Raw genomic sequence first — 26,013 nt, forward strand, 5'->3', positions numbered from 1 at the left:
CAATCATGCATGACTTAATTTCGGCTGAGGCAGCTGCCGTAGTACAAACATTGTGCGTTCAGTCTGAGTTTATATGAGAGACCCTGTATGATGAGTCATGTGTTTTATCTTTTTCTGGCTCTGACAATTAGCATAACTTGTGGTGACCTTTTGTATCATACATGATACATTCTGCATTTTATATTTTTAATTGTTGTGTCTTCTTCTATTGAAAGGTACAGGTAGTTGCACAGCGTGAACGTCAAAACGTTGTATAGTCCCAGACGTATCATATATGATACAAAAAACAATAACACTGGAACCCTCCTCCAAAATATTCCGAAAATACCGTTTTACAGGTATGTTGTCTTTTGCCCCTTACGATCAAACTGGACAGAAAGGAAATGAGGTTAATGTCAAAATCTCCTCCTCTCACCAGAGAACCACAATGGCCCCCATAGCCAAAAGTATGCCCTGTCCCACCTAAAATATTATTTTTGCAGATTTGTCATATTTTGTTATCTAAGAGGCCATTAAACACAAAAGTGGTTTTTAAAATGGTTTAAGTTCCAGACTTTCGGGTTCATAAGTACAGTATTTAAACACAAATAAAAAAACATTTATACATTTCCAAATATATTGTGATTTGATAGAATCTGATGATGTTCTTTCATGAATGAAACATAAAACATGTCATTATATTTTAATTGTTTCTAGTCAGGCTGAGTGGCTCAGAGGGTTAAGGCACTGGTCTTCTGACCCCAACTTGGCAGGTTCGATCCTAGTTCAGTCTGGTAGTATTTGAAGGTGCCGATAGATTTATTGGCACATAAAAGAAATCCTGCAGGGCTAAATTTTGGCACCTCGCTGTCTCCGAAAACTGTCAAAGGTAGTTTAGAGGAATGTAAAAACAGTAACGTTATTATTGTTGTTGTTTCTTTTTCACATAGTTTATAAATTTATTTATTCCAAATTGGTTTCGGCAGACTGAAGAATCTAACAGTTATAAATTAACTGAGTCGAAACTGAAAAGAGGTGGCTTCAGATACTTTTAGAAAATATCACATTCATACTCAGAAAATACGTTAATAGTACATTATTCAACAAGCGTATAATGGCAATAATTAAGATACTCGTATGGAAATTATAAAACTCGCTTTGCTCGTTTTATAAACATACTCGTGTCTTAATTACCATTAAAGGTGAGTTGCACATGACTGTTTATGCTCAACGATAATTATAACTATTTTTTAAATATTCATAAACTTCTGTCGAGATGTCGCTTGACAGTTGAGTTTAATGAACAGAATGCAGAGCTTCTCAAAGCTTTGATAGAAGATAACTTCATTTCAAATACAAATTGTTTATTGTGCAGTTGGTGAAGTGAATTCGCGGGAATGTGCCGTGTGATTGTGGAATATTGGAAGTAGAATGTGCACTGATGTTAATATGTGAGTCTGATATGGTTGAATTTGGAAACAAGTGCGAAGCTAGTGCATTGAGCGCAGGTGCGATGCTATCCTTACCTAACTGGTCAAACAGTTGTATCATAATGAAAATATCAACTCTGATTGGTCAAGAACCTGTATCATAATGAAAATCTGAACTCTGATTGGTCGAGTCCTGTATCATAATGAAACTTGAACTATAATGAGCCACATTAAGATTCAGTTTGCTGGCATATAATATTTATACCTCGGCATCGTCGAGGATAAAATGTATTATCTGACAAACCAAAGACTGTATAAACATAAGAACAATAAAGATTTAAAAGTGCTGATATTGAAAGGATCAGGAATAATTATTATACCCCAAATGAAATATCCTGTTACAATAATTGTTTTAAGTATTATATTAATTATTAATTAGTACTGTGATGTAATACAGTAAAACCTTGTTAGTGCATTCCTCATTAATGTTTCCCTTAGTACGTCGTAAATTCAAAGTCCCTATTCTCATCGTATTAAATGTATATAAAACTACCTCACTTATCGCATCATGAATTTTTGCTATTACCGCTTAGTACAATCACATTTTTCCTAGCGCTGAAAAAGGTTATTTGTCATCCCTCGTGAAAGGAACATTATTTCCAACTCAGGTAAGAAAGAGCCCTCACCACAGTTGCGTGATAATGGGAAAAGGCCTTCAAATCCTGAACTTCACAGGATTAGTTACACCTTCGGGGAGCAAGCCATTAGCCTCAGGAACGTTCAGTTTTGCTTGCCAGTTAACAGCGAGATTGCTGAATAACACAGCGACTCTGTTTGTGCTTGTATTTCGCATTCCATTCAGAAATTAGAAATTTATTTTGAGCTGAATGGTACAGTGAAGGGTAGCAAATATTTGTCGCCTGACAGCCTATAGAGCATTCCAACCTTAAATTGCAGTACAGCAGTAATGGGATAATTCCGTCTCTTTCCTTCTCCCATGTTTTGCGGGTAGCGCTGTCCTACTCTAATGCAGCAGGTTTGCCAGATATCCGTAAATCAGAATGTCATCGGTTAAAATGGGTAATATCGTGTTATGTACAGAATTTCAAGGCGCATCTGATGCCGTTAACAATAAAATGTAAAAAAAATAATTTAGTATGAAAATGGTAATATAAGAGAAAGTTTAGCCATATGCAAAATCTTCATTGCATAGAACATATCATGTCATAACTCCTATTTTATATTCATAATTTTCCTAATCTTTTCACTGCTGGTAAAGAAACATTCTAGCTCGATGTAGATAAGTTTATTTTAAAATTTAAATGATTACAAATTGCAGTATATGCGTTTATTTTCAGTCATGTTCAGGGAATTTTATGTGCAGGCACGAAAAAGTCAGTCGCTGACCAGCGTCTTTCCTATTGAATTTGCATGGGGGGTCAAAGCGAGGCAAATGGTCTTCAGATATGAAAGTTACTTTTAAAACAACCCCGAAGTTCTTATCTTGCTTAGTTCTTAATTTGTGACTGGAAGAATATCTCTTTGAATTTTGGTTTCACGCGTGACTCGGCTGGCTGTCTGGCTGGCGGAAGTACCGGTAGTGATCTCCCAAACATGCACTTTTAACATTTCCAGACAGTCGCATGCAGTGCAGTGCTCATTTCGTCAGTAATATGTATAATAGTGATTAAATACATATCAGTGACATATGTACAATTCTTGAGGGAAAGTGTATTTCGTTTGTGTGATTCGTGAGTTTGTGCTCGTGCGTGGGGATCTAATTTCGAAGAAAAAGTGCAGAAGGATCATGGCGTGATTAAAGCAAAGCAAACGGTCTTCGGATATGGAAGTTATTTTTAAAACATACCTCAAGTCCTTAACTCGTTATCTCTTAATTTATGACAGGAAGAACGTCTCGTTTGTTTACGTTTCATGAGTGACTCGGCTGGCTGAGCTTTTAAATATACTGACAGCCATGTGCAGTGGTGTTCATTTAATCAGTATTATAAGATTGATTAAATAAAGATCAGTAATATATATAATATTTAATGGCGTGTGATCTCCGAAGAGACCGAGTGCAGGTCTTTCGAGTTGACGCCGCATAGGCGACCTGCGCGTCTATAAGAATGGGACCCTACCTGTGATGAATTCAAATGCTGAAGACAGCACACACACCCAGCCCCCGAGCCATTGGAATTAACCAGTGAAGGTTAAAATGCTCGACCCGGCCGGGAATCGAACCCGGCACCCTCTGGACCAAAGGCCAGCACGCTAATCATTTAAGCCATGGGGCCGGAAAAAATCAGTGATAAATGTATAGTTCTTGAGGACAAGTGGATTGTGTTTGTTGTGTTTGTGTAGTCTGTGTAGTTGTCAGTTCGTGCTCGTGCGGGGGTTCTTAGTTCGAAGAAAAAGTGCAGAAGGATGTACAATGGATCGTCAAATTAAAAAGAAACGTTCCGTATGTAAACTCGGGGGAAAAGAACGCAATATTATAATGAGTGTCCTGGATTATTTTTTAAGACTATGAATATGAGCAGCGCAGTCAGTGAAACAGCTAAAGCTACAGATTGTTCCGAAAGAACAATCTATATTATAAGGAAGGAACACCCACATGGTCCTTTGCGAACTTCCGCAAAAAAAAAAAAAAAAAAAAAAAGAGAATGCCGGCAGAAAAATGCAAGGAAAATTAAATATGATGAAATTGTGCGAAGTGAAGTGCGTCGGGTGGTTCACTCTCTTTTATTTGCTAACATACCACCGACATTGAACGTGATTTTGAGTCGGGTAAATGGAGAAGATTCTTTGCCACGATTTTCCAAAACTACGTTCTTACATGATATAGGCTTCCGTTATTTAAGACGGGGTAATAAAGCAGCTTTAACTGAAACCGATGAAATTATTAATTGGAGGCACAGATATCTCAGGGAGATAAAACGTTTGAGGGCACAAAATAAAGCTATAATTTACACAGTTGAATCGTGGGTAAATATTGGGCAGACAGTGACAAAAGAATGGAAGGATACGACAGTGAAAAGTGCACGGCAGGTCGCCATTGAAGGGGTGAATTCGGGACTTAGGCCACCGAAAAGCCGAGGACCGTGATTTGCCTTAGTCCACGAGGGTAATGAACATGGTTTTGTTCCAAATGCTGAACTAACATTTTTATGCCATAAAAACATAAGACAATTGGGCAAATTACGTGAACGAAGTAAAGAAAAATGAAAGAGATTTGTGGAAAGCAGACAAATTACAGGACGATGTCGACGATGAAAAGTTTTTAATACGACTTTCTTCATCGTCCGCATCATCCTCAAGTTCATCTCCCGAACCCGGTTCATCCAAAGCGGGAACATCAGGCCTTGCAGAAATGATAGGTGTACGTCCAATGCCTGAGAGCAACGCCAGTGATTAAGGTATGTTGTATTTATTTTACCATCCTACAAATATCAATGTATGAATGAATACACTTAAAATTACAAAATTACAAACGAAAAATGTGGGACTGTGGCGCCCTGTTTGAGTCACACTCAAGCGTGATTTTCACAAGTCGATTTCGCAACAGCGCGCTCCATCTAAGCTGTACTGCAATTTAAGGTTGGAACGCTCTATACATATGGATTAGGAACATAATCGTGTGAAGTTGACTAGCGTGATGCGTATTTGTCTTGAGACAGCCTAGTTATGGATTCAGAAAAAGTCGTGAAATTCCTTAAAATGAAGACAAAATTAAAATCTATCAGAAAGTGGACTGGCACCGGCTTATCACATCGTTTAGCGCGCAGAGGTAGAGCGAATGTTGAAACTTACTTCGACTTGATCATTTAAGTTGGTTGAATCAAAGTTTTGTCGGATTTAAAATGGCGGCCAAGTCGCAGTCACACAGTCGAGGCTGAGAGTAACCTCCAATTCATTGTCTAAGAGTGTGAACAGAAAATAATGTTTAATAACCCTCTGGTCCGAAATAAAAGACTTCAAGTAACATTTGTTTTAGAAAGAGTGTGATCTGCAATCTAGTGTTCCCATATCCCTGTTTTCATGGACCCTCGTACAAATGTTTTCATATTTGTTGTCTGGTGTTCTTCACACCTTTCAGTGCACTGTTTTTATTTTATAATCCCCAGCAGAAAAGGTTTTCATATTTATTCTCTCGTGTTTTCCACACCTTTCAGTGCACTTTTGTTATTTTACAAATTGTTATTTTATAATCCTGAGGAGAAAAGATTTTCATATTTGTTCTCTCATGTTTTTCACATCTTTTAATATTCTCCTCTTATCTTTAGAAATGGTAGATATAGTTTTCACTGTACCTGTGGATACACGATGTAAAATGCAACCATATCGGAAAAAATTGTATCTAGTGTTTCCATATCCCTGTATTCAGTAGTACATATTTTTCACTTAACATGTTCTTTTTCCTTGCCCCTGCAGAAAAGTTTAAACGAGGTTTTACTGTACGAAGATTATGCCGAAAGATTTTAGCAGTGCGTAAACCATAATTCTGAGGACAATGAGATTATTTTTATTTGAAAAAGTGATGTTTGTCGACCTTGGAACATGCGCACGCAACCCCTCCTAGCAGTAGTTCCTCCACAGCGAGGGAAGGAAACACAGGCATTGCTGAGTCAGACATGGTACAAGATGGATCTGTCGCGCCGCTATTTTCGAGCAATATTTTTTTATGATTATAAAAAGAAATTAAGTGCCGAAGAATGCCATTCTTCTTTGCTGCGCGTTTTTGGTGAGGCTGCCACTTCTAGAGCCACAGTTGGAAATTGGTTTCGCGAGTTTTCAAGGGGTCGGCAGTCAATTGAAGATGAACCTCGTCCCGGTCGCCCAGCAACAGCTGTGTTTCAAGAAAACATTGATGCTGTGAGGGAAATGATCAAAGCAGATCCACATTTTACATTTTGTGACATTGAAGGGACCTTAAATATTGGGTCAAGAGCAGCGCAGACCATTGTTCATGATTATTTAGGCCTTGCCAAGAGATGTGCCCATTGGGTGCCACATTTCCTGACAGAAAGCCAAAAGGAGGAGAGAGTGGACTGGTGTCATTTCATGCTAGAAAAATTAAATGGAGGGCAGTCCGATGACACCTACAATATCGTCACAGGTGATGAAACATGGGTCTACCATTATGACCCTGAAACGAAGAGACAGTCTTCTGTGTGGTGCTTTTCAGAGGAGGAACCACCCACAAAAGTTCGACGAAGTCGGAGCTCCGGAAAGAAGATGGTGGCAACTTTTTTACGAAAATGGGGCATCTCACCTCTGTGACATTGGACACACGTCGTACAGTCAATGCTGAATGGTATGTGAATGACTGTCTTCCCAAAGTCCTTGCCACTTGGAGGTCACAGCACCTAAAGTCCAAGAGTGGGCACCTTCTGCTGCATCACGACAATGCATCTGCACACAGGGCTTCCAGAACAATGGACTTTTCGGAAAGGGAAAAAGTGCGAGTGTTACCTCATGCCCAATATCAACCTGACCTGGCCCCATGTGACTTCTTTCTGTTCCCTAAGACAAAGGTAAAAATACGCGGGCAGCGGTTTTCGTCAGATGAAGAGGCCATTGCAGCGTACGAGAGTGCACTAAGTGACATTCCGAAAGAAGCTTGGACTGAAACGTTTTCTAAGTGGTTTCAGAGAATGGAAAAATGTATACATGCTAATGGAGAGTATTTTGAAAAATATTCTAGCTAATATTTTACATATAATATGTAACAATTGCTCTGAACACTGTAATTGGGACCCATGAGCTGCTATGTTCACAATATATAAATGAATGTATTTTTTTTATAACTGCCACATGCCTTAAATGTATTTTTGTTTACATCTACTTCGAAGTGTTAAGAAAAGTACAGTTTATTACTTCAGAACAACCACTGATGACTCACTTCAAATGGATGGAATCCTCCGATGGATGATATGTACACAATGGAACCACCACCTCGTTTGCGAAGATGTGGAAGAACTTCCTTAGACAGCATGTATGCTGATTTGACATTCACGTCAAAAATCTTATCCCACGATGATTCTTCGCACTAGAAGGAAAAAATAGGCTATAAAATAAGATTACAACAAAAATTAATTAATTAATTAACCAAAAATGGATTTATCCACACACTCAACATGATAAATTATCCTCTTATAAGCAGAGTGACCTCTCCTGAGTACCGACCCTCGACGGAAGTTTGGTAAGGGACCCTCAGTGCAAAAGACATTACAGCAAATGGTAAAATAATGCAAATTTCGCCTCGTATTATCCATAGAAGAGTGAAGTAATAATAATAATGGCATATGGCCTCCGGAGAGGCCTGGTGCAGGTCTTTTTCTAGTAGACGGCCTATTAGGTGACCTGCATGTCTGTGAAGATGAGGGCCTTACCTAGGATGATTTCTAATGTTGAATATGCCACACACACCCAGCCCCCGAGCCACTGGAATTAACCAATTAAGGTTAAAATCCTAATCCGGCTGGGAATCGAACCCAGGACCCTCTAAACTGAAGGCCAGTACGCTGACCATTCAGCCAACGAGTCGGACGGAGAGTGCAGTGAAATGCCAGGATTCCACCAACCCATCCCACGAAATACAGTTATTTTTATACCATAATATTATGAATCACGCAACATTTTCTGTACCTCCTGTGGCTATTACCACTGCCTGAAATTCATGTTATAGGGCATCACTTCTACAATTCAATACCAATAGATTACATTACCAACTACTGCACAATAAAAACTCCTAAACAATTTCTTTGCTATCAGACCAATGGTCTGACATGATACAGCGCAGAGCGGGCCACGCTCCCTTCGACAGGCTCTGTTCTAGGTGATAAATATCATTGTTAATCCACATTGAAGATACCGAATGTAGGATGCTAAAGGGTTTATTGTGTCACCTATTCAATACATTATAATGTATATTATATTATATTATATTATATTATATTATATTATATTATATTATATTATATTATATTATATTATATTATATTATATTATATTATAATGTATTGAATAGGTGACACAATAAACCGTTTAGCATCCTACAGGCTCTGTTCTATGTAATTCAAGACCAATGGGTTTTGTCACTAGCCAGGACGTGCGCAGACCAGTATCACTAACAAAATGCCACCCGCACCACTTCAAAGTTCTATAGTTGCAGCTGGCAACCATTTGTAGGAAGTAACTACATCGCTAGCAATAAAAGACCAGAGATAGAGTGCACTGCTGGCAAGCAACCAACATCTAGCCTTCAGTTCCTTGGTAAGCTCATACCCCTACCTCTTCCACAGACACATGAGCCTTGAAGTTGATGTGAAGGCTTGCATATGTGTTGACCCTGGTAGCTGTGACAGCTGAAGAGCTTTCATACAGGACTGGCCATTTCTCTGGGTTGGGAACAGTAGAATACATACAGAGTCTCTCATATAAACCCAGACCGTCCAGCAGCATTTTACTCTCCGAGACTTAAGCAGCAATAAGGGAGGCGCGCGCACAGTTCTTGACCTTGCAGGCAGAATGCACCTGTTCGACGTACCAGTTGCCAGTTTGAATTTCAGCTGTTAACATGGTGAAACAAGTTATTTTCATTTGTAAAAGTTATTTTAAGTACGAGTTGGCTTGACGTGTACGTGATGCATTTGTTCAGCAATTTCCTGGTGAAGTGCCACCTTCATGAGCTCAGATCCACGTAATTGTAAACAAATTTGAAACTACTGGCTCAGTGTTCAATAAAAACATGCACGCACAAGAACAGTTTTAACAATGTTTGAAACCTGATGATCCAGCCACAAGAGTGAGGTATTGTGAGTGGCATCTTGCATCATTGAATAAACGTTCATTCGACCCACAGCTTGTGTTCTTTTCAGATTAGGCCTGGTTTCATCTTAATGGTCGTGTGAACAGTCATAACTCTCGCAATTGTGTTCAGAAAATCCTAATGGTGTTTGTTTTTTTTTGCTAGTGGCTTTACGTCGCATCGACACAGATAGGTCTTATGGCGACGATGGGATAGGAAAGGCCTAGGAGTTGAAAGGAACAGGCCGTGGCCTTAATTAAGGTACAGCCCCAGCATTTGCCTGGTGTGAAAATGGGAAACCACGGCAAACCATCTTCAGGCTGCCGACAGTGGGATTCGAACCTACTATCTCCCGGATGCAAGCTCACAGCCGAGCGCCTCTATGCGCACAGCCAACTCGCCCGGTACCTAATGGTGTTTATGAAGTCCCTCATTATGATAGGAAGATTGGCGTTTGGTGTGCTGTTAGTGCAAGATGAATAATCGGGCCTATTTTTTTCAAGACTACAGTAAATGCAGTGTGCGATTTTTACCTGTGGGGCAAACTGAAAGAAAAAGTGTATCAAACAAATCCTCGAATAAGACATCACTTTCAGCATTTTTTATAAGGTAAGATTTCATGTAAAATTGTATACACGCTTAAAGCAGGGTGGCTGCGCGCGACACAGCTGCCGTAGCGCAGTATACAAACACTGTGTGCTCAGTCTGGGTTCATATGAGAGACCCTGTACATGATATCCCCTGCTTGTCATAAGAGGAGACTGGTGGGAGCATGGGTCGACAGCTATGACCCCTAGCTAAGTCTGACTTGTCAGATTCCTCAGTTATATAGAGGGGTCCAGAAAAATGCAAGACACTCTTTGATAGTCAATATTAATAGAGCAAAATGACATACCATTACAATTCTTGCATGGGGGGGAAGGTTATTTTGTGTGTTCAAAGTGACCTCCATTAGCAGCCAAACAATGTTGATACAGCTGAACTGCTGACCGAACTACAGCTGTCAGTGTTGCCGGTGTGATAGCTGCACAGATCGCCTTGACGGTTTCTTGTAGCTCGTTCAGTGTAGCTGGCTTCTGTCAATAAACTTCATTTTTCAAGGGCCCCCCATAGGTTGAAGTCTAGAGGTGTAAGGTCTGGAGACTGTGGTGGGTACTCAACAGGTCCTCTTCGACCTATCCATCGTCCAGATAGATTTTCATCCAAGTAGGCTCCGACATATCTGTGGTAGTGTGGCAGAGCGCCATCTTGTTGTACAAAAAATCTTTCACTTCCAAACAACTCTCGGATGGCAAGCAAAAAATCTTTCACTTCCAAACACCTCTTGGATGGCAGGTAAAGTTGATGTTTACAGCATATGAAGATACACCTCACCAGTTAAGGTACCTTCAAAGAAGAATGGCCAATCAAATCGCACGATAACAGACCACACTACACATTAACACCGGGTAGATTAACATGTTTGTCCACGTGAATGTGAGGATTCCCAGGAGCCCAGTACACAGTTTACAGAACCGTTCAGTTTGAATTGTGCCTCGTCAGACAAGATAACCATCCCTGCAAACCGTTCATCCTCGCGAAGCATGCCTTCAAACCACTCGCAGTACTCCATCCTTTGATCCGGGTCATCCTCGTTTATAGTGTACAGCGATTTGGAATGTACACTTCGCAGCTTTCAGAATTCGTTGTGTGGGTGATCGGCTTACCCCACTTTCACGTGCACCCTGATTGACAGATTTTTGAGGTGACCTAGTAAAATATAGCAATACAGCAGCACTGGAAGCTGGACTTGTTGATGTTTTTGGTCAGCCAGAACTTTTCTTATGCACATCCTGAACAGTACTGTCGGCTTCAAATTTACCTCAAATATGATAAATTTTTGTACTATTGGTAGCTGAGTTCTGTACATATTACACCATTGCTGTTGTACCTCCATCATGTTTTCGTACCTTCAATATCACTTCAATACGGCTTTGCATTGCTCAAACGATAATCTTACTGCATTCACTGAAGCACTGTCATCTGCTGGAAAACGCACACCAAGATTGTCGCGCCATTCACGTGACCATCATCTATTGAGAAAACAATGGACTACGCTACTATGCAAGAATTGTTATGATATATCATTTTGTTCCAAAGATATTAACTATCCAAGAGAGTCTACATTTTTCTGGACCCCTCTGTATTTCCTATCCAACCTTCCTAGAAGAGTTCTCATTCTCTTCAGATCCTGAAGGAATTGGGTTTGCAAGGCTCAGGGAGTCTTTCATTCTCACACACTTCCTTTCCCTATGTTGATGACTACATTCTTTGAAGGGTTGGAATTCTTCCCTTTTATCTCTGATTAGTGTTAAAAGGTACAGGTGCCTATTTGTACTTCTCCTTAAAGCAATAATCACCACCATCACAGTACACAGAGTTAATTAAATAAAATGTCCCTTGTATACTATCGAATACATATATTATAACATAATCCTCTACATGATTTGCAACTTACTTCAAGAACATGCCCAACTGTTGGGTTGACTGCTGCATTGGAAACCAATATATCAATTCCACCAAACTTGGAGATAGCTTCGTTAAGCAAGTTCTTGCGATGTTCTGCATTAGCAACATGACATACTACTCCAGAAACTGTTAAACCTTCCTTCTGTAAGTCACTAACTGTCTTCTGCACATTTTTCTCCTTGCGGCTGCTAACAACCACACTTGCTCCATCCACAGCTAGGCGACGGGCTATTGCAAGCCCAATACTGCAATCACAGAAATGTCTCTATTACCAGAAGGAAACTGTTTTTATACAGCAGACATGATATAGGCTTTTAGGTGTATGCTGTGTCAAGAAAACAAGGTAAAACTCTCTATATTTCTCAGAGAACTTTGCTCCGCGTCTTCAGAAGAAAATCTCGACTTTTCATGAGGAAAACTTCTACAATAATGAGGGTCTGAATTTAAGGACACTTTACCATTGGAGCGGTAGTGGTACACTCATCCATCACCAGGTGGCTTGCTGTATGCTGGCACAGCACTAGTATTCCAAGCGGGAGCTGACAACAACATTAAGCTCCAATTAAGATGTTCTATCACAACGAGTGTGCGTGAGAAGTAACAGAGAGGACGTAGGACGAATCAGAGATGAATGTGGTAGTAGAAATAAATAGAAACTAATAAAATAAAATGCAACGAAGACACCAGGATAGAACAGAACAGAAAGAAAGTGTGTGGAGAAAACCAGAGAATGATAATGATGTGAGACAGTGTGTGTGTGGGTGTGCGTATGTGGGAGGGGGATAACCGGTGTATACAAGTTATGAGAGTATGGCATAACACATAGCTTGGAACGAACCATCTGGTGATGACAAACATACGAATTTGGAAAACATCTGCTACTTCCTCACTTATTATTACATATTTTTCTGGCATATTATTGCCGTACGTACCGTGAAAAGATTAGAAGGAAACATCCTCTCAGCCCCAGTTCACAAATACTGTATTTGAAATACAGGAGTTATTTCACTTGTGTTTATGGAAGTTTTAACTTTAAATTCTTTTAATTAACCGTGTAAGTGTGCAGCCTAAAATGTATAGATTTTTAGCAACAAAAAAAGTTGGGTTTGTGTGATTATCACCTATAACGGCCGTTAACTGACAGTCCCTTCGAAATCGTTATAACTGGTTTCGACTGTAGTTCTAAGTGCACAGTTGAAAACTAATTTTATTATCAAAGCCTTACAATTTGCAACATTTGTAAACACTGAGCACCACTGTTTTTTACTTATTTGTGCTAACCTGTAAACTATCATTAAGGAAAAAGTTCTATCTGCCAGTGCACAAACTCTACTGCTCCACTGATTTGGTGCCTAGTAGGAGTGTAAAAGGAGCTGTCGGGGTTGTTTTAACTGTTTCTGCCAGCGCATGAACCCAGACAGCTCCTCGAGCTGTCCATTTCCTGCAGGGTCTATACTAATCAAGAAGGAAAATCGAAAGCTAGAGAGAATGCATTTGCCACAAAATTATCGTGCCCTGGTAAAGAATGCGAGTCGCAAGTTCTTTTGGACTACACAACTCACTTCAAAACAAAGGTCAGTGCTCATAAAGGTGCAACTCTGACTGTGTCAAAATATAGATACGTTGAATACAACAGCAATGGACTGTCGTGCAGTGTCAATGCGAGTACTATGGTACCTAAGGAATGTCTCTGTTTTGGAGAAAGAGGGACCTACTTTTTCCTTACCAGATGCATCAAGTGTTCTACATCGCAGTGTCTTAAAAGTCAATGAAAATAAGGCAAAGGATGTTGAAGATCATCAATGCCAGAAACAAAACTCCTATGCATCAGAATTTGTGAAAATGATATTTTAGTACCAAGAGATTCAGAATGGCTGCCACTACGAAGTGGCAAAATCTCCAATGTGTAAGAAAATATTAAATGGGTTAAATCCCACAAAATATTGTACCTCCTATGTGGCTTAGCATTTTTATTGATGGGGAAAATCTCCTATGTGCTTGAAGGACAAATAGGAGTATTACACAATAGCACACACTGTTCACGCTACCGGGAAATATCTCCTATGGGTTGAGTTGAACATATTAGTGCTATACTTTCCTGCCTTCTGCTCGACAATGACAACTCTATAGGGCTTGTTTGCTCTGTATGATGCCAGATTGACCAAGTAGATGTTGGGTCTTTTTCTGCTGTTTCTACTGTTATTGCTGCAGGAACTTTATTGTGAAAAGAAATGTTCAACCATGAAAAGAAGATTCTACAAATGGCATTAGAGATAGCTACAAAAGATGATCAATCAGACAAAAGTAAGTCAATTAATAAACAGTGATGAAAACAAGATGCATTGCAAATCTTAAAATACCAAAAACACAAGGGCTATCACAACTGTATACACATTTACATAACAACTACTATGGATTGTAAGATGACAGTAGTATGAAACTTTTATTTTCTTTAATATACCATAGGTGTTTGCCTTTGCTGGCAAGATGTAGTGTTTACAGTGCACTATGTCTTCTGGTACGGGCTAGAATAAATTTGTTACTTTCATTGACCTGTCTCAGCCTTATCCTTGGCTTTGACACTATGAAAGTGGCTGAGATTTGAGTGATGCTAGTAATGCCATTCCTTATGCAGCCAATCCCTGCTATGAAAGGTGTGAAAACATCGCTCATAGGGTTGGTTGGTGCACGCATTTCAGTGGGCTTGGCAGACTGATATGTAATAGCAACTTCTGGCTCAGTGAGGAAAGCAACGGGAAACTACCTCACTTCTCATTTCCCTAGTACGCCTCTTCAGTGACACCTAGGCCATCTATGACAGCTAGATGATGAGGATCCAACTAGCCTTCGGGCTGAATACCCAACATACATACACCATAGGCGTATTTGTGAAACCCACAACAGAGACAAATCGCTATGGAAATGATGACATCCCTACCATGGAAGAAATGTTGGATGATGCGGTGGATCTTACAAGTTCTGCAGCAGGTACATATGAATTACACCACCCAATTTGAAACGCATGGATATCATAGAAACTATGTTCATTATGAATGTTGCATTACTGGTGAACAAAGAGCCACGTGGCCTCTAAAATTTATTAACAAAATAATTGTCATTTCTGTTACATCTAGAAGAATTATCCGCATCCATAGCGGCGATGTATGGTAATGACTTTACCAGCACAGTAAGAAATGTTGAGGCAATGTAAATCGCCTGCCCCATAATAGGTATGTTTGAAGTTTTACAAGCCTTTTACTTATAAACTTATAAACTAATACGGGTACAAAGCAATTAGTGTAAAATCTATGACATTGACAAATAAAACCACACAAAGGATAGAAACTAGGTTTTAATATTAAAACATTTCTTTCAGATTTAGAAGATCTACATAATATGTCTTCCATTAAGTGGAATGTAGAAGAAGATGATCTCCAAGATATACTGAACTCTCATAAAGAAAGAGGGGCAACAGAAACTGAAGATACATCTAACAATGGTAAGAAAACTGTGAGTGAGGAGCTGGATCAGTACAAAATGTCTGTTGGTAATCCTGACTTACAAAATGTAGGCGCAAAGAAGAGACTCAACCACAAAGCAAAAGAAAATTCATGTTCAAATCGACTCTTTGGCAAGCCTTACTTAGGCTTACAGCAAAAGGCTACTAGAGATGGGAATTATAGGCACGAATAGGTTAGAATGCAAACGTATTTGAACAAGGTGCAAGTGAAATCTAGCCGCTCTACAGGTATGTCGGGGAGTTGCATAAATTTTAGGGGTTTGATAATTCAGATCGATAATATTTATGCAAATCTCACCGCAGAACCGTCATGCGGGTAACAAACACTTGCGCCTTGTTCAAATACATTTGCATTCTAACCTATTCGTGCCTATAATTCCCATCTCTAATAATCACAAAGGAGGCAAGAAAATTATGTAACAGATGCAAAAATAAAGAATTTATAAAGAAGAAACAGAAGACATTCCTTTGCAGTACAATCAACGAGGAGCACTGATGCAAACTGTTCAAAGATTTCTGGCAGATTCCATCCTGAGCTGAAAATAAGTCATACATCAGAGGGCTTGTTACCACAAGGAATGTTCTCAGGAGGCGCAAAGAAACCACAGGCGACATCAAAAGAAAGAACGCAGGCCATGATATATATTTAAGTAAACCTGATGGAGAACGTGTGTGTTTGCCGAACATTTTTCATAAACACTTTGAGAATTGGTGAGGACAGTTACAAGAGATGGGCCCATGGAAACAACAAACACATTTCAACTTCTACTGATAAGGGAGCAGATAATTCAGACATCGATGGTCAAGGCAGCCCAGTGAAGAAACGTGCCCAGAAAAAGCAGGATGTACCTGCGTCCTTCAAGAAGAAAAAGAAAGCATCCAAGACATACTACAGACAGAAACTTCAAGTAGACAATTTCACAATTCATGATCTAAGAAACGGTGATGTTATACTTTATGTATGGCAGGAGGGCAATGGTGGTGTAAGTGCAAATGAATTTACATCCTGCATAGTTCATTTTATTGACAATTTGCCAGCTCCAACCAATAAGGTTACCTTAATTTCTGATGGCTGTAATTACCAGAATAGGAACAAGGTTTTAGCCAGCGCCTTAAGTAATACCGCCAGATCCAAGAACATCACCATGGAACAACTATATCTTTACAAAAGAAAATATTTATAAAATCCTCCTATCAATACAATTCAAGTCATCTGTTAGATGAAGCAAAGTCTATACATGTTTCAGCCTAATCTCAAGGCCATCTTCAGTAGTAAAACAATGATTACATAATATACAAACAAATTAAAAAACGTAATGATGTGAAGTGACAGTGATCATGATTAATGAGTTAAAAACACATTGAGGTGCAAAGTTCTCTCGTCTAATAGATCTTGCTGACTGTTAAATAAAACACTGTGCTGAGGAGTGTAGTGAGACCGTCAATACTACGAATAAAACGTGTAACATCTGTAATGAGAAAAAAGGAATATATGAGTGGATGAAGAACAAGTTAAAAATGATGTACGAAAAGAAAACTCATATGACTTACTTGTAACTAAAAGTTGTCGTCTCGAATGGAGATGACCTTGTCGGTCTCAAGTCACATTGACAACTAAGCCTGTGTGTGGCTTACTGTGTATCTGTGTCGATGTGGTTGGGAGGGGTAATGGAGGGGGAGGGGCAGGGAGGGAGGGACGTTGTGATTCGCGGAAGGGGGGTGTTGATGGAAGGGCGGGTCTTGTTCTAGAATGTCGGTAGTGAAACTCTTTTTTATTAATGAACTGTTCGCAGATGAGCGGGACAAAGGTTTCCAATAAAATATTTTTCTTTTCGTTGATTTCATTTAAGTTATAGACGGGATTGTTATATTGGTCGATATCTATCTATCTATATATATATATATATATTCTCTAGTATATTAAGTAAGGGACCTTTCTGTTCGTAATGCAGGATCTTTAAATCTTGATCAATTGTTGTGTATTTATGATTTTTCTCTCTACAATGTTCGCTCATGGCTGAGTAGCGATTATACTTTAGGACATTAAGATGTTCGGAGTATCTTACATTGAAACTGCGACCTGTTTGCCCAATATACGTTGAAGGACATGATTGGCATTTTAATTTGTATATTCCAGAGTTAGAAATTTTTTTTTTTTTTTTTTTTTGCTGTTGACAGTATGAGAATTAAAAAACATTTTTGTATTGGTGTGAACGGTCTTGAAAGCTACTTTTAGCTTGTGCTTTTTAAAGATGTTTGAAATAGGATATATATTATTATTATTATTATTATTATTAAAGGTAAATGTGGTGAACTTCTCTTTATGGGAAGATTGTTTTTCTAAGGTGGTCTTGGGTTTATTTCTAAATTTATTGAGAATTTTATTCACGAAAGCTTTACTGAAACCATTACCTTCGGCTATTGCATAAGTGGTGTTGATTTCCTTTCTAAAATTCTTACGGGATAAAGGAACATTAAGAGCTCTGAAAATCATACTATTGTAAGCTGTCTTCTTCTGTGTCCCTGGGTGTAGAGAAGTTTGATGGATTGTGTTTACTGTGTGAGTGGGCTTCCTGTAAATATTAAAAGAAATGGTTTTATTCTGATTGCGAGTAATAGTTAAATCGAGATAATTAAGGGAATTGTTGTTCTCGGATTCTATCGTAAACTTTATGTGTGGATCCAGGTTATTAAGTAATTCAAGAACGGTGTTGCTGTCAGTAATGTGAGAATCCAGGATAATAAAAGTATCATCCACATACCGAGTCCAATGTTTGTTCCCATTAATTTTACCTATAATGTGAGTGTATTCGAGGAAATCTATGTAAATATCAGCGAGGATTCCCGAGGCCGGTGACCCCATAGGAAGCCCCTTCTGTTGGTATATGATGATGTTAAAAGTAAAGAAGCCATTATTTAATGTAAACTTGAGAATCTGAATAAACTCTTCTATCTCCCCTATAGTCAATTTACTGAATTTGGAAATATTGTTTTTTACTATTTCGATGGTTTTATTGACGGGTACATTAGCGTACATATTTTCTATGTCAAAAGAGTGAAGGGTGTAATGTTTCGGCAACGTGAGATTTTTTATTCTATTGCAGAATTCCAGGGAATTTTTAACTGACGTGTTAGCTTGAAAGGAATAATGTGTTTTAAGAAAATTGTGAATAAATTGGGATATTTTATACGTCGGACTACTTCTGAAGTTAATAACGGGTCTTATGGGGACATCCGCCTTGTGAATCTTCGGTAACGCTTTCGCCGTAGGTAACTTGGGATTCATGATGATCAGTTTTGATTTTTCTACGTCATTAAACAAAAATAAAAAATTCTTAATTAAAGCTTTCAGCTCTCTTTGTATTCTATTGGTAGGATCTTTTTTACTGCGTTAAAGTTATTATTAGTAAAGAAGAATTGTGCTTTATTTACGTAGTCACTTTTCTCCATAACCACAGTAGCATTACCTTTATCTGCTTTAGTTACTATTAAATCGTTATCTTTAATTTTCTTTTTGAGATTGCGTATGTTGGTGACTTTTTCCCATAATACCCCAAACACGCAGAATCACGCGGAATCGAACGTTTTTCACCCGCCGGTAGTGAACCTCAGTCAAGTTGACCTTGATCCTAAGGACCTCAAGATATTAAATAAGGGACCAAAACATAACTGGGACACGTCCTTCAACCACGACGATTTAATCATTACGTTGGCTGAATCTGAATTAGCGATTAATAGGTTACCTACAGACGTTCAAAATGAGGTTAGATATGAAGTTAAGCGAAAGTTACTTTCATCTTTCGATCAGAAACATACCGGTTCTGGCAACCTCAATAAAGAACAAGTCACCAACATACGCAATCTCAAAAAGAAAATTAAAGATAACGATTTAATAGTAACTAAAGCAGATAAAGGTAATGCTACTGTGCTTATGGAGAAAAGTGACTACGTAAATAAAGCACAATTCTTCTTTACTAATAATAACTTTAACGCAGTAAAAAAAGATCCTACCAATAGAATACAAAGAGAGCTGAAAGCTTTAATTAAGAATTTTTTATTTTTGTTTAATGACGTAGAAAAATCAAAACTGATCATCATGAATCCCAAGTTACCTACGGCGAAAGCGTTACCGAAGATTCACAAGGCGGATGTCCCCATAAGACCCGTTATTAACTTCAGAAGTAGTCCGACGTATAAAATATCCCAATTTATTCACAATTTTCTTAAAACACATTATTCCTTTCAAGCTAACACGTCAGTTAAAAATTCCCTGGAATTCTGCAATAGAATAAAAAATCTCACGTTGCCGAAACATTACACCCTTCACTCTTTTGACATAGAAAATATGTACGCTAATGTACCCGTCAATAAAACCATTGAAATAGTAAAAAACAATATTTCCAAATTCAGTAAATTGACTATAGGGGAGATAGAAGAGTTTATTCAGATTCTCAAGTTTACATTAAATAATGGCTTCTTTACTTTTAACATCATCATATACCAACAGAAGGGGCTTCCTATGGGGTCACCGGCCTCGGGAATCCTCGCTGATATTTACATAGATTTCCTCGAATACACTCACATTATAGGTAAAATTAATGGGATCAAACATTGGACTCGGTATGTGGATGATACTTTTATTATCCTGGATTCTCACATTACTGACAGCAACACCGTTCTTGAATTACTTAATAACCTGGATCCACACATAAAGTTTACGATAGAATCCGAGAACAACAATTCCCTTAATTATCTCGATTTAACTATTACTCGCAATCAGAATAAAACCATTTCTTTTAATATTTACAGGAAGCCCACTCACACAGTAAACACAATCCATCAAACTTCTCTACACCCAGGGACACAGAAGAAGACAGCTTACAATAGTATGATTTTCAGAGCTCTTAATGTTCCTTTATCCCGTAAGAATTTTAGAAAGGAAATCAACACCACTTATGCAATAGCCGAAGGTAATGGTTTCAGTAAAGCTTTTGTGAATAAAATTCTCAATAAATTTAGAAATAAACCCAAGACCACCTTAGAAAAACAATCTTCCCATAAAGAGAAGTTCACCACATTTACCTTTAATAATAATAATAATAATAATAATAATAATAATAATAATAATAATATATATCCTATTTCAAACATCTTTAAAAAGCACAAGCTAAAAGTAGCTTTCAAGACCGTTCACACCAATACAAAAATGTTTTTTAATTCTCATACTGTCAACAGCAAAAAAAAAAAAAAAAATTTCTAACTCTGGAATATACAAATTAAAATGCCAATCATGTCTTTCAACGTATATTGGGCAAACAGGTCGCAGTTTCAATGTAAGATACTCCGAACATCTTAATGCCCTAAAGTATAATCGCTACTCAGCCATGAGCGAACATTGTAGAGAGAAAAATCATAAACACACAACAATTGATCAAGATTTAAAGATCCTGCATTACGAACAGAAAGGTCCCTTACTTAATATACTAGAGAATATATATATATAGATATCGACCAATATAACAATCCCGTCTATAACTTAAATGAAATCAACGAAAAGAAAAATATTTTATTGGAAACCTTTGTCCCGCTCATCTGCGAACAGTTCATTAATAAAAAAGAGTTTCACTACAGACATTCTAGAACAAGACCCGCCCTTCCATCAACACCCTCCTTCCGCGAATCACAACGTCCCTCCCTCCCTGCGCCTCTCCCTCCATTACCCCTCCCAACCACATCGACACAGATACACAGTAAGCCACACACAGGCTTAGTTGTCAATGTGACTTGAGACCGACAAGGTCATCTCCATTCGAGACGACAACTTTTAGTTACAAGTAAGTCATATGAGTTTTCTTTTCGTACATCATTTTTAACTTGTTCTTCATCCACTCATATATTCCTTTTTTCTCATTACAGATGTTACACGTTTTATTCGTAGTATTGACGGTCTCACTACACTCCTCAGCACAGTGTTTTATTTAACAGTCAGCAAGATCTATTAGACGAGAGGACTTTGCACCTCAATGTGTTTTTAACTCATTAATCATGATCACTGTCACTTCACATCATTACGTTTTTTAATTTGTTTGTATATTATGTAATCATTGTTTTACTACTGAAGATGGCCTTGAGATTAGGCTGAAACATGTATAGACTTTGCTTCATCTAACAGATGACTTGAATTGTATTGATAGGAGGATTTTATAAATATTTTCTTTTGTAAAGTGATAACCGTCAATACGGAATGAGATTCATAACTTGCAACAACTATATCTGGAAAAAGGGCACACTATGATGGAATGTGATACTGTTCATGCCACTCTGGAGCACTACTTCCCTCCACCAATTAATTCACCCATGGATTATACAGCCAGAATGGAGCAAGCTAGACCCAAGAAACCATACAATGTGAAAACTGTCGATTTCAGTTTCTTTAAGGATTTTGAGCATAAATGAAACCTCCTATCATTACGGTCTGTAGTGACAGATATCTGCCAACTGCAGTACTTAGCTGATGGAAGAATAAATTACAAACTGCAACACACAGGAGAGTTGAAAGAACTTCCACAGAGGAGGAGAATGAGTTCTCCATTTGGTGATCTACCCAGTTTGTACACTGCACTATTGCCAATCACGATATCTTAACTTCACTCATTTGCAAGAACTGAAGCAGGTAACTAAACACGACCAACCTTCCTTCTATGATAATCTCTGTAAAGCTGGACAAGTAAAAAGTTCACAGAAGAGCACAGTGATAAAGTTGCACAGCACAAATTTAATAAATACAATTAGGAAGCAGTGATATAATAAAATTCAGCTGAATAAACTGTAATTAAATGTGTGTTTGAGTAAAACTGCAACATAATAAAAGCTGCATTCATAAAGCCAAATCTCCTATGTGTCAACGTAATTAATAAAAATTTAATATGTGGTCAAATAATTGATATTACTGCAATTAAACAGTACAGGGTTATAAAAGGACAGGTGGAGAAGGGAACTAGATCGCTTCAATTATTATGAAAGTACAGTTAGTATTATTATACCGGTATGAAGTAGTTTTTTATCTCTCCTGAAAAATTTGTTATTTTGCACATAGGAGGTTCATTACTGGCAACGGTGAGATGTAGCTTCGAAATATGTTCCGCCTGACTGTTTGTGGTTCTACAACCAGATAGTTTCAAATGGGAGTGATGATGCACCTGGTGTTGATGTTGGTGCTGAATAATGATGAATTTTCTGTGAACTTCATTTCCTTGGTGTATACAAATCTTGGTGCATTGTAACAATATTTACTCTCACAGTAAGTCTGCTGTATAATAGAGTATCTTACGTTGATAACTCGGGTAAATAGTACTGGTTATTGCATTCTCCATAGCAAACATACTTTACCGAGGCATGAAACAAGACAGCTCCAGTGGTTGTGTGAATAAACTGAGAGGAGTCCAGTAACACAACCTGTATCATTTGCAGTTCAATACATACGTTACAACTGCTTCTAGCTAGTGTACGTAGATAGCCCTTACGAAGTTTTTTATGTCTCCTGAAAATTTTTATATTTTGGAGCTGTCTGGTTCTTGCGCAGGGTTCTTTAATTTGCTTTATGTCGCTCCAACATAGACAGGTTTTTGGCGATGATAGTATAGGAAAGGGTAAGGGTAAGAATGGGAAGGAAGTGGCCTTGGCCTTAATTAAGGTACAGCCCCAGCATTTTCCTGGTATTAAAACGGGAAATCATGGAAAACCATCTTCAGGGCAGCCAACAGTGGGGTTTACTCACTATCTCTCAAATGCAAGCTCACAGCTGCGCGCCCCTAACCACACGGCCAACTTGCTCAGTTAAAAGCCAGTTTAATTAAAGTACAATAAAACTCTATCATAGTCAAGTAGTTTCTAACAACTGAATATGTATGAGTACAGTTATGAAACATATGTATGTAACTACATGTATGTCCAATCATTGTCCCGTTACTGTACAAGGTCAGGTATGAAGTGAGATGAATCCTTGCAGCAACTTTTTACGCCCAGATGCTCTTCCTGACATCAATCTAATCAGAGGAATTAATGAGATGAAATGAATGATGTGATATATGATAGTAGGAAGGGAGAGGGTCAAACCAAGTGCCAGCACATAGCGTACTCCTGTCAAATAGCACCAAGGAGGTCTGCTCAAGGCTTAACGTCTTCATCCAATGGACGAATCGCCATCAACAGCACCATATGCACTCACTCCACATGAACTCTGCGGAGAAGTTTGTAATTGAATCCAGGTTTTTGTCACGCAATCTAACAATTATACATTGTATATCATGATCTCTCCTACCAACAATACGATGGTGAAAATTTTTTCGACCAAAAGGATTCGAACCAACTAACCATGGTGTCAGGCCATATAGACTTGACACCTTAACAATCATGGCCACCATGATGAAACATACATAGGTAAATTAAATATAGAAAATATTCAAGGATTAATATCTACTTCGTTTTTCTCGAAAATAACTTTCTGGCACGGTAGACTTCAGTATTATCCTCCAGCCAGCATTGTGATAGCAGTGCCTTACCCACTTGCTCCACAATGCTACCAACTGTCACCAAGTGCTCTTTCTTCATCGGTCTGCGCACATTCTGGCTGGTGACAAACCCTATTGGTGTAACACGTTGGTCAGTGGTTCTTAGCAGAGAACCTACTGAAAGGAGAATATCTCCTGAATGGAGTCCTTGGGTCTAATTGTTTAGGAGATTTTATCATTTTCTGGTTGATAATGAAATCTATCTGGACTGAATTCCAGCAGTGACAACACAATGAATTAATTTAAGCCAACAGCAGTATGTTCATTCCACTGGCTACCATGGAAACTGATCCTTGTTTTTTGATAATTCACTGCAAAAGTAAACATAGCCAGGCTGAGAGGCTCAGACAGTTGAGGCGCTGGCTTTCTGATCCGGAAATGGCTAGTTGCTTTACGTCGCACCGACACAGATAGGTCTTATGGCGACGATGGGGCAGGGAAGGGCTAGGAGTGGGAAGGAAGTGGCCGTGGCCTTAATTAAGGTACAGCCCCAGCATTTGCCTGGTGTGAAAATGGGAAACCACGGAAAACCATTTTCAGGGCTACCGACAGTGGGGTTCGAACCTACTATCTCCCGAATACTGGATACTGGCCGCACTTAAGCGACTGCAGCTATCGAGCTCGGTTACTTTCTGATCCCAACTTGTCAGGTTCGATCCTGGCTCAGTCTGGTGGTATTCGAAGGTGCTCAAATATGACAGCCTCATGTCAGTAGATTTAGTGGCATGTAAAAGAACTCCTGTGGGACTAAATTCCAGCACCTCTGTGTCTCCGAAAACCATGTAAGTAGTTAGTGGGATATAAAGCAAATAACATTATTAAAGTAAACATATTTATTAGGGCGGGCAGGTGTGTCCTCAGCACTGTAATGAACACTTCTATCTCTCCTACATGTAATATGAGGTAGGCTACTGCCCATTCGGCTCATTAGGAATACTCGCCATCACACAATTCGTGGCCTTCTTGCAAAAGGCTTTTACGATAACGGGTGGGAAGTACATGAAGAAGTGAACTGCTTAGCTGAAGACGGAAGCATGAGAAGAGTAGATATTCTAGCCATTGATAAAGGGAGATTGTTCTGTAATATTGGACCCATTGCTTTACGTCGCACCGACACAGATAGGTCTTATGGCGACGATGGGACAAGGAAGGGCTAGGAGTGGGAAGGAAGCGGCCGTGGCCTTAATTAAGGTACAGCCCCAGCATTTGCCTGGAGCGAAAATGGGAAACCACGGAAAACCATTTTCAGGGCTGCCGACAGTGGGGTTCGAACCTACTATCTCCCGAATACTGGATACTGGCCGCACTTAAACGACTGCAGCTATCGAGCTCGGTAAAACAGTATGTCTAGAATCAGGCGTAAAACAGCCTCATAATGTGCCATCTGGGAAGCAGCGAATTTACATTCCAGTATCCAATTATATCATGGAGAAATATCATGTGAACTCCATCACCATCTACAGACGTCTACAGATTGTTAGTGGGTGCAAGAGGTACCATACCGGGGATGATGGCCGAGTTGTGAAAGAGGCTTTCCTTCAAGGAAAGCTACCTAGCCACAATTGCCAAGGCAGCTGCGTGAGTCTGTGCTTCTTTTAAGGAACCATTTATGTTCAAAAACATAAAAATTGTTCAATACTGTGTCTTATGGCAAACCCATTGAGGGTCAGCTTTCTAAATACAGGATTATATATATATTTCAACCTGAGGGATAATGCTGAAGCCTGAAACACATACTTGAATGTATAATTTTTATGACAGCAATATAATTGAACAGTTGTGTAGGCAGACCTGTAGTTCAGATTTTTTTCCAGCGGAACAAATATGACCTAGGGCACCCAAGCTCAATCAGTAGAGCATCAGACAGAACATCAGAAGGTTCCAAATTCAGCTAGTGGTATCCAGATGGCCATTTTTATTCTGTACTTAACACATCTTCAGCATGCTGAGCCACTTAGTTCAGTAAGGTTTGACACTGGCCAAATCCATGACTAAAGTCTAGCGAAGAGCTGTGAATGTTCTAAGACTTGCATAGTTTTACTAGCTCAATTTCAGTCTACCTCCGTAGCGCAACGGTTAGCACTATTATTAACTGCCGTCCTCGGAGGCCCAGGTTCGATTCCTGGTACTACCAGAAATTTCAGAATGGCAGTAGGGCTGGTATGTGGTTAAAATGGTAAATGCAGCTTACCTCCA

At 38.9% G+C, this 26,013-nt stretch overlaps 1 protein-coding gene across 3 annotated transcripts in view; it reads right to left on the reverse strand.

The window, feature by feature from the left end:
* Window positions 1-26,013, reverse strand: part of Dhrs4 (Dehydrogenase/reductase 4) — an 84,854-nt gene that overhangs the window by 27,909 nt on the left and 30,932 nt on the right. For all 3 annotated transcript variants that reach the window (XR_011017542.1, XM_067145950.2, XM_068225135.1), the window contains exons 3-4: window positions 11,717-11,972; window positions 7,312-7,458 (exon numbers count right to left, since the gene is read on the reverse strand). Coding sequence is in view for 2 of the 3 variants with exons in the window: in XM_067145950.2 (XP_067002051.1) it covers window positions 7,312-7,458; window positions 11,717-11,972 (403 nt within the window). In the remaining variant the exon portion in view is untranslated. The remainder of the gene's footprint in view (window positions 1-7,311; window positions 7,459-11,716; window positions 11,973-26,013) is intronic.

This window comes from Anabrus simplex, chromosome 1 (assembly GCF_040414725.1).
Source record: "Anabrus simplex isolate iqAnaSimp1 chromosome 1, ASM4041472v1, whole genome shotgun sequence".
NCBI classification, from domain to species: Eukaryota; Metazoa; Arthropoda; class Insecta; order Orthoptera; family Tettigoniidae; genus Anabrus; species Anabrus simplex.